Consider the following 10,361-nt stretch of genomic DNA (forward strand, 5'->3'; position numbering starts at 1 on the left):
ACCTTTAAAAATAAAATCACCATACTTTACCAGCATGCTTTCAGAGGTAGTCACTGTATGTTGCTCTGCAGTGCCATCTAGTGGCCTTGTATTGCATTTTAATACATTTGTAACTGAACATCCCAGCAGTAGTTATCAAAGCTGTCTTTTTTTGTGGATTCTTTCAATAGAAAAAAACAGATTAAATAGTAGATTCATTGCTGAAATCATCAGCAGCTCTTGTGCTAAAATATCATTTGTTTTTCCAGGTTGGAACAGAATGCACTACGATCTTGTACAACTTCATGTGTAACAGCAGTTGTGTGGGAGGCATGAACAGAAGACCCATTCTTATTATTATAACTCTGGAGACCAGAGAGTGAGTGTGCCTTTTACTATCATGCAGTACGGATCTGTGTGCAGTAACCAACAGGCCATACCTACAACCAAGAAACATATTAGTGTACACTTACTGTTCACTGCTCATGAAGTTAATTGATTGTTGTAGCATGGCCGCGTGCTGTGCAAGGTGAGTCATACAGTCAGGGGAGCGCAGGTTCGTGTCCTGGCTGTGTGAAATCGCCGGTCTTCACTGGGGTTTCCAGAAGGAGTGTCTCATTGGCTCTGGCGATCCCACGGTTAGGGAGGCAAAACTGGCAGGGACTGTTTCTCCTCATCGCGCTAGAGCAGACACTATCGCTGACATCCGCTTTCGAGTTTCTGGGTGTTTCAGTTCTCCTGCGGAATTGCTGCGGTGAGGAGAAAAATTGGGGAGAAAATCAGGAGGGGTAAAATAATTGGCCACTCTTAATAAAAAATAATAAAAAAGGCTGTATGGGATAACAATGATGCTTGTATATGCAACTCTTTGGACGACGTGTACGAATCTGTTCCGCTATGGCAGTGTGTTCTTGTCCTGAACCCGAGTCTCTGTGTGCAGTGGCCAGGTCCTGGGTCGCAGGTCGTTTGAGGGGCGTATCTGCGCCTGTCCTGGGCGGGACAGGAAAGCAGACGAGGATCACTTCCGCGAGCAGCAGGCCATGAACGACAGCGTGAACAAAAACGGCAACGCAAACAAACGCAGTGAGTTCACGTGTGTGATTCCATCGCAGCAGGGTTTGAATAGCAGACTGATCAGAACTGCTGCTGAGAACCTAAAGCTACACTTAATCCTTATTACAGCACATCATTTACAACGCAGACTGAGTTACCATTCACAACTGGTACTGAGACAAAGGGGGAGTAGACATGCATTACAAAATATTATTATTATAATTGGCACACTCCACTTAGCGATGTACATACTGTGTTTACTGCATTTAATGAATCTGACCAGCATTTTTCTCACTGCAACAATACAAGCTTATCATGGTTGATTACTCGCTTCCAGTAAAATCAAAGCACAGTAAATTAGAGCATGCATTAACTTCTAAGGCTGTTGCGTCAGTGAAGGAATTGAACTCATCTTCCTGCCTTTCAGCTTTTAAACAGACACCTCCGAACATCCCAGGCCCCAGCATCAATATGAAAAAGCGACGACATGGTGAAGAGGAGATTTATTATATTCCTGTAAGTGTGAAGCTAAAACTTCCTGCCCTTATGCCCCAAAAGTGCCTTTTTTTGTCAATGAGCCCCTGCCCTTTTAATGTCCTCTGCTCGTTACTGATGCTGGTAATTGCACGGTGTAATAACACATGGACAGCCTACATAAATATAAGTCCCAGATTGCTGTCTATCATTGCCAATGAAAACCACAGCTGGACGAGCACAGGGGGGGCCAATCCTGGTTCTGGGTTTTCGTTCCACCCGAGTTCTCAATTACTTAATTGAACCAATTACTTTCTTAATTTGTCAACACTAATTTCCAGATCTTCAGCCATTGAGGATTTAAAGGTACCCAGAAAACCCTGCAGGACTGTGGCTCTCCAGGACTAGGGTTGGCCACCCCAGGACTAGTACATCGACCCTACAAAAAGACCCCGCAGTTCCTATTGCACACACTATGTTTCTGGTGTGTGGTTTGACTCCATTCCTCCTTTTTGCCCTGCTAGGTGCGTGGCCGGGAGAACTTCGAGATCCTGATGAAGATCAAGGACAGTCTGGAGCTGGTGGAGCTGGTCCCTCAGCAACTGGTAGACTCGTACAGACAGCAACAGCAGCAGCTGCTCCAGAGACAGTGAGTGCTCCCTATCAGGCTGGGGCACAGGGTCCCAACCAGTGGTGTAGTCCAGCCGGAACGGTAGTATTTTCTATAGGCAGCTCAGACATCATCATTCTGCCACTGACACGCAGACACCAGTCAGCGCCTCATACATGGTCCAGTGGTAGGGGTTAGGATTTTCAGGTTTTGTTTCAAACTCCTTTCAGGTTTTAATATGGCATTATTTCTGCACATGCAGTCAAAGAGGAAAATGCAATTCTGCTTTATCTGACCAAAACTGGACACAAACTCCTCCGCTGTTGCAGTCATTATCAGTCCGGTCCAGTCTGCCTGTGCGCTGTAGCTCTTCTGAAAAGCCTCCCTGTTGTTAATCCGCAGGAACCCCATCCAGTCCCCCACCTCTTACGGCTCTGTGCTCCCCAACATGAGCAAGATGCACGGAGGAATCAACAAGCTGCCTTCCGTCAACCAGCTCGTGGGACAGCAACCCCAGCAAAGCCAGAGCGCAGCACCCAGCATGGGACCCATGGGTGAGGATCTATTAACGCAGTCACATTTAAAAAAGTCACGTTCGAAAAACATACTGTGCAACATTTTTTATGTAGTGTACAGGATGTATATAATACTCTTTTTTGTCTCCTGTTTTAATATATATATTTTTTTACCACTTGCAGGTCCCGGCATGATGAACAGTCACCACATGCAGCAGAACGGTGACATGAATGGAGGTCATTCTGCCCAGTCAATGGTGTCCGCATCCCACTGCACCCCTCCCCCGCAATATAACCCTGACCCCAGCCTCGTCAGGTACTTCCCATTCCACTGCAATGGCTCCATGCTTAATTAACACGTGGTTACCCCCGGTGCACAGTCACTTTGCCACCTGACTTCATTCACTTTTTAGCTGGGAAATAGCGTTTGGGGAAAATAATATATGAATTTATGCAGTATTGCTGAATGCTGAACAATATTTATTTATTTTGCTTTTGACTGATTACTTTATGAGTATATTTTAAGTGTGGGGTTGTGGGATTTAAACACCCCACAGTAAAAATTTTAAAACCCCACAAAAAAAACCTTTAAGCAAAAAATATTTTTTAAAAGTTTGCAGTACTGAGAATTCTCATAATGTCAATATCATGTTACTTTATAATATATATACTTTATAATATATATATATATATATATATATATATATATATATATATATATATATAATGCATTCTAACATAATCCACCAGGCATCTATATAATGTTATTTGCGCATTGTGGCAGGAGAGTTGTCATAGCAAAGACTGCCTTTTCCTGCTTAAACGTGATAGTTTTTAGTGCTGAGAATTCTCACAGGCTCAGTAATCTGTTACTTTATAATTCAGTGTGGAGCAGGGTTTTAACCCATCCCTGGCTTCAGAATAGAAACGCTATTGAGTAGACTAAAGCAACTCACGTGTTACACTGCCTAGCAGTTAAATAGTAAATATAAAACTCAGAGAACGTCCTCATGTTAGTTCATAGTCTCGTTTATAATCAAGTTTAGTTTCACCTTCTGTTCCTTTTTTTTTTAATTACTCAAACATATCAAATATACATATATATATAAAATGTAAGGAGTTAGTAGAAAAAAAATCTTAATCCTATAGAGGGTCGCGGTGAGCCGGAACCTAACTGGGCAGGCACAGGGTGCAAGGCAGGACTACACCCTGGATGGGACGCCAGTCCATCACAGGGCAGCTAAGAGGCCATTTAGAGAGGCACTATGAAATATGAAATGCACTTGCCAAATACTGTGCAGTGTATTAGAAAATGTATTAATTAGCATGTGCTGGACAGAAAGCAAGGTCTGCTAATGGAGCGTGAGAGCTATCAGAATGGCTGTGCAGATGAAGAGATGTGCTGTGAATCTGTGCATTGTAGTTATGACAGGGAAACGTTAGTTTGTTCTCAATACTACAGTAAGTCACATTCCTTTAAAACGAATAGTTGGTAGCTTCAAATGTCATTTTAATCCGTTAAGTACCAAATACATTTTTCTTTGACAAAATCAGAACATAAGCTGTATTTATGTAATTTGATACATTACATTCAGACTTAACTTTTGCTGTTAACAAAATTAGAGTAAGTTAGCATAACAATACAGTTAAAGAGAAAATTAAATTAACAGGTAGATGCCAGTTAAAAATGCTCCGAAAAATATATGTTTTAAAATCCTGAGGGTGTTTTTTATAGGGCACTAAAGGAGATATGATTAACAATGGAACTGTGGATGTTTCTGAGTTTGTATTATATTTATGAAATGCTGTTACAAATATATGTGATTTTACTTTTCATCTGTAGCCCGGATTTTTATTTTTATTTTTTATTATTATTGTATTTATAATAAAAAAAAAATGACAACATGAAAAAAAAAAAGTGTTCGGAATTATTAATATAATACACGTATACTTTACTGTATGTTTCATACCTTTAAATTGTTTTGATAAAAAAAAAAAAATGCTGTGATCTTGAAAACTCCATACTGTAAATATAATTAAAATCAATTATATATATATATATATATATATATATATATATATATATATATATATATATATATATATATATATATATATATTATATATATATATATATATAAAATAAAAACACAGGTACATATTTTAAACGTTTGAGCAATTACCAGCTGCTAGTTAACATTAGCTAGGAGTGGAGATCCCGTATCTTTGAGCCTTGACCTTCTTGTGCTAATTATGTGGAGGATTCTAATCACTGGCCCTTAGTCTCAGTGGGATTCGTTTTGTTTCTGAACAGTTTTTTATCGAGTCTCGGATGTCAAAACTGCATTGAATACTTCACATCCCAGGGGTTACAGAACCTGTACCATCTCCAGAACCTAACCATGGAGGTAATTGCATTTATTGAATATCTTTTGACAACATTGTAATGCAGTAAGAAGGTGCACTTCTTAGTCTACATATTTAGATTTAAATGGATTTTTTATTTTTATTTTTTTTGTAAATGGTATACAGTACCACCAGGTGGCCAAATGCTGTAACTGCTACAAGGAAAAATCAGATGTAAAATTTTCCGCACAGCACCTTATTGGCTGTGATGTAAACTCTATTTACTGTGTTGCCAGAAGGCTTTAACCTTTCTTCAAACATCCATACAGGTCTTTCAAAGACCTTAACTCGCTGTATTTTTATTGCATGTATTTAATAAGTGGGTCACAACACCACTGTGCCAAAAACCCTAAATGGTTAAAATATGCCTGGACTGGAATGGCACCACGAGGATAGATGTCATAGAACAGCCCTCTGTTTGGCGTTGCTACGAGTTTGACTATTTGTTCTGTTTCTGCCCCTTTGCTTCTCGCAGGACCTTGTGGCTCTGAAGATCCCAGAGCAGCTCCGCCTTGTTATCTGGAGAGGGCTCCAGGACCTGAAACAGGGTCACGACTACGGGGGCCAACAGCTGATCCGCTCCTCCAGCAGCAACACCTCCACCATGGCCATCGGCCCCACGGGGGAGCTGCAGCGGCAGCGTGTCATGGAGGCCGTGCACTTCCGCGTGCGACATACCATCACCATCCCCAACCGCACTGGCACGGGAACCTCAGAGGACTGGCCTGACTTCGGCTTCGACGTCCCGGACTGCAAGTCCCGCAAGCAATCCATCAAGGAGGAGTTTACAGAAAATGAGATCAATTAGCGAACTGTCCACCACAGCAGCGACGAAACAAAAGAGGGGCGGCCGGGAGGGGAGGGGGTGTGGGGAGTTTACAGCGGAAACAAAATAAACCAGAAAGACTCTTGAGATTCTTCTTTTACCCCGTTAAAGGAGTTTTAAGTCAAGGCACTTTTTTTTTTTTTTTTAAGTCGTGAGAGATGGAAATCTGGAGTTTTTAAACCGTGGTATAATGGCTCTTATTTGACACTCGCTGTCTTTAATTTGGACATTTAAAAATAAAAAGGAGCGGTCTTGAATATCGGGGGTGGGGTAATCGAAACACTACAGTAAGGGTTTTCCAAATGTGAATTTTGTGCAGCTGAAGCAGGTCTTGTTTTCGAGGAATAAGGAGGTATTTAGGTTGTGGGGCTCACCAGTGTTTTTCACATACTGATGTTATAAAGGGTGGAGTGTACAAACACCTGCTTGGTCTAGTCTAGTATTTTGTGGTCGGGTTTGCTGTCCTAAAATAAATTTAAAAACCAAGGAGAAAATGATGCATTGTAAAACACGGGGAGACTGTTGCTGTTACCTGCGTAGCTAGTGAACCGCCTTCCCTCCACTGATATTAACAAGGGGAGACCCACGCCCTAGAATAGGAGCCACGCCCAGCCCCATACTGACTAGAATAGGAGCCACGCCCACCCCCATACTGACTGGAATACAAGCCACGCCCACCCCCATACTGACTAGAATAGGAGCCACGCCCACCCCCATACTGACTGGAATACAAGCCACGCCCACCCCCATACTGACTGGAATACAAGCCATGCCCACCCCCATACTGACTGGAATACAAGCCACACCCACACCCATACTGACTGGAATACAAGCCACACCCACCCCCATACTGACTGGGATAAAAGAGCTCCACCTCCTTCCTTCACTCCTCCCAGTCTCTGCCATGCATATCTTTAGTCTGCCTGTGCGCAATTTATTCAACGGACTGCCAAAACGAACAGGATGCTTCTGAGCGCGCGGAAAATTAGGGAGATTCAGTGACCAGCTATCGACGAATATATGTAAGAAAAAATGTACAGTTGAAAGACAAATTTGTTTTGCTCTTTTTAACATTAAAACAAGTGTTCTCTGATAATGTGTTTAAATGTGTGCCCTTAGAGACTGCTGTCGTTCCGTTGTGAATGTTGCTTCTTATGTAAATGTAAATACATGTACATTGAAACAGATGCGTGAACAATCACGTTTGTGTATTTTTTGTGGGATCAACCTTACAAGTGATTTGTCACATAATAATTTGAACTTTTTTTGTATTATTATTATTATTGTTATATTATTATTTTTTATTGAAATAATAAGATTGGTATTTACCATTTTCATAAAAAAAACAAATACAGGAATTTTTGTTTGTTATTTTGTTTTTGATGAAATCGATACTGTATTCCTTTTAACAAGGCCTTCTGATCGCTTAGTCATTATACACGAGCAGTTTTCCATACTTACCCAGTGTATATGATGCCTTAAATCTCAGGAACACCAGACTGATTGCAGATCATGAGCATATTTTAATTTTCTTGGCTGTTAGCAGATGGGACCTGTGCAAAAAGACAAGCTATGTGGTTTTAAAAGAGGATATAGTTTCTAATAATATATGTATATATCTGCATGTAATAATGGTTTGTAGAATCTGGGGGCAGTACACAGTATGTGCACCGGTGATTAAGGGCAGCTGAAACTGCGTATTTGTGGTGTAAAAAAACCCCTAGAAAGTGCTTCTGTATTATTGAATTGCTTGATATTAGATTTGGGACTTTAACTACAGCAGTGTGCAAATGTATTAGAACACCCCGTTGCTTCTGTAGTTTTGATATGCTGTGTGTGTGAAATCAAACCACTAATGAAAAAACCTTGGGAAATTGGCAAAATAGGCAAATTAGTGATTGTTTAATTTAATTGATGGCTTTAAAAAGGCCACACATGCAATTAATTAATCTAAAATAGTAAGAGAAAAGGAACACGTAGCCACAAATGATAAAATGCAGGAGACTATTTAGAAGTTGTTTAAGATGCCTAATTTAAAAATGGTCTAACATTTTCACACTAGTGCCTAATGTTTCTATATCATTGATTATTGACTGAAAATTTAACTTCTCACACCCAGAAGTTTTCATGCAGGTAGGTATATACATACAGGATATATAAATGACCAACCGTGAGGTGTTCTGATACATTTACACACTACTGTATATTCCAATTGGAAATAATACAGTTCGTTCCACTAGGTCCCTGTCTTTGTGAAACTGCTTCTAACTGAATAGAAAACACTTTATATATTTTTGCTGAATGGGTGATACTTTATATGCAAGATTTGTAAACTGGAAAGAGCCCTTTTAATCACACAATCACAGGAGAGAACCATTTCAGATAACATACAATTGATACATGCAGTAAGTAACATGGTAAGATTTCGATACAGCCACAGCTGTGGGGTTATCTGTACTTATTGTGGAAACTTACTGGTAGAAACAGGTGAGCAGACTGTGCTCCAGGTTAGGGTTAAACTGAAACGTTAGATAAGCACACTTCTGTTCTACTCTATCGTAAGCAGCGCAATTTAAATGATCCGAGAAGCCTAATCTAAGTTCTTAATTTTGTTATTTTGATACAGTCCGTTGGTCTCTATTTGAACTGTTTAGTAGTTGCTAGTTTGCATTGATGCGTCTCAGATTGCCAGTACTCTACAAGCAGAAGAACTTGGGGATGTTTTTTTAGTTATATATTATTTGTCCGGTCTCAGATTTCACTGCTATGGCTTACAGCTCAGGGATAGTGATTTGGTTTATTTTTTTTGTTCTCCCTAGGCAGTAAACCACAACCGATTTTCTCACCATGTATTTACATAATTAATGTGTTTTTGATCACAAATCATATGCTGAAATTTATATCTTCACCTCTCTGGTGCTAAAAAAAAAAGCTAATCTTTAGTTTTGTTTTAGAATCTATTGTTATTATTCTGTATATTTTGGTTACTCCTCCTTGCAGTGCAAGGCAGCCTTTTCATTTTAAATTTTCTTTTTGTTGTGCATGCAATGCCTAAGAGCTTGAGATTGGGATGTTTTTATTCATATATGAACTTGTCATTGAGGCGAGATGGAAACCTATTTTTTCGTGCCTTTGGGTTTTATTTTTATTATCCTGAAAGCACATTTACTTGATGTTTTACGTATAGAATTTAAGCGCTCTGCTGTATTCATGATGCACTTAATTTACCATATTTTGCAAGTTGTTTTTTTTTAACTTTTTTTAATCTTGTATAGATGTGAACAGGGCTTTAAGGCAGGAATTCAAAACTTGAAAACTTGCTGTAGTAAAAAGAAAAACTAATAAACACTTTGCAGTCTATTCAATTGATCTAAATACCACCATCATTTAAATCAATAAAACAGAGAGTTACATGCTCCATTTGAACCAACCTGTGGCTGTATTTATATGATAGGCTGTTTAAACTTTAGATCAGTTGATTAGATCCCACTGACGGCTAAGCCAATCATTTTAAGCTTTGCAGAACGAAAACTTGTACCCACTAGAGGGCGATGTTGTACTGCAGGCCACTCTGGTGCAGAAAACAAATCTCATAGGTGCTGATGTGCTACAGGGACAAAGCAATGGTGATGCATTCATAGTCCACTTATTACTGGTGCACGTATACTTTTACTGTACATAGCAGTGAATGTGTTAGCTAGTCAGAGCTAACAAGTGTTCAAGTCCTGAATACCTGGGAACTTTGTGGAGAAATGCAGTCTGGTGCACATACTGTAGCTACGGTAAAGGACAGTGTAGCTCACATGGAATTTACGCTTGCAGCGAGTAGCAGATTAAAGCACTTTATGGCTTTAAGATTTTATGAAAAATAAAATGTACGTTTTAATGTTCAATAATGCTTTTTCTTTTCAGGCAGTATTAATTGTTACGTACTCCGAACTGTTCATTGTAGTTAATTATTTTAATTTTATTTTGTAATGTTTCTTTGGAAAATCATTTTCTAGCTGTGTTTTCAAGTGCTTTTTGTAACACAATAAAGGACACCTGTATTATAATTTTGCTTATTTTTCAGATGAAATCTGTACAAACGATTCACAAAATTTATATTTTCACATTTTGCGTCAATGCTCAAAACGTATATTTCATGTACATGTGCACTCACAGATACTGTAAAAACAACCAGATCCCAGTTCTAAAGAAGAGAAGGTGGCAAAGTCTAGCCCTCCACCTAGCAGTGACGTGATCTGTAAACTGCTGGCTATCACAGAGCACCGCATCAAACCCTAAAGTATAGCACGCCTTAAATGTTGCAATTAAGTTTCTGTAAATAGGAGTTTATGCAGCCTGCAGTGATGGTGTGGTCGGTAGGTTTTTGTCAAGGATAGTTATTACATTAATAAGTGTGCAATACACTCCACCTGTTCCAACCTGTATAAAAGGGTATAGCAATTTTGCAGTTTTTGCAAAATGAATCCTTTTGGATGCAGCTTTAACACAA

General features: G+C 39.5%; 1 protein-coding gene across 4 annotated transcripts in view; it reads left to right on the forward strand.

The window, feature by feature from the left end:
- Window positions 1-9,293, forward strand: part of LOC117962438 (tumor protein p73-like) — a 51,637-nt gene extending 42,344 nt beyond the window's left edge. For all 4 annotated transcript variants that reach the window (XM_058993091.1, XM_058993092.1, XM_058993093.1 and 1 more), the window contains 8 exons: window positions 249-358; window positions 920-1,062; window positions 1,460-1,548; window positions 2,031-2,155; window positions 2,519-2,670; window positions 2,815-2,947; window positions 4,946-5,039; window positions 5,513-9,293. In XM_058993091.1, the coding sequence (XP_058849074.1) occupies window positions 249-358; window positions 920-1,062; window positions 1,460-1,548; window positions 2,031-2,155; window positions 2,519-2,670; window positions 2,815-2,947; window positions 4,946-5,039; window positions 5,513-5,845 (1,179 nt within the window). In that variant the 3' untranslated portion in view covers window positions 5,846-9,293. The remainder of the gene's footprint in view (window positions 1-248; window positions 359-919; window positions 1,063-1,459; window positions 1,549-2,030; window positions 2,156-2,518; window positions 2,671-2,814; window positions 2,948-4,945; window positions 5,040-5,512) is intronic.
- The last annotated feature ends 1,068 nt before the right edge of the window (window positions 9,294-10,361 follow it).

Source organism: Acipenser ruthenus, chromosome 20 (assembly GCF_902713425.1).
Source record: "Acipenser ruthenus chromosome 20, fAciRut3.2 maternal haplotype, whole genome shotgun sequence".
Classification (NCBI taxonomy): Eukaryota; Metazoa; Chordata; class Actinopteri; order Acipenseriformes; family Acipenseridae; genus Acipenser; species Acipenser ruthenus.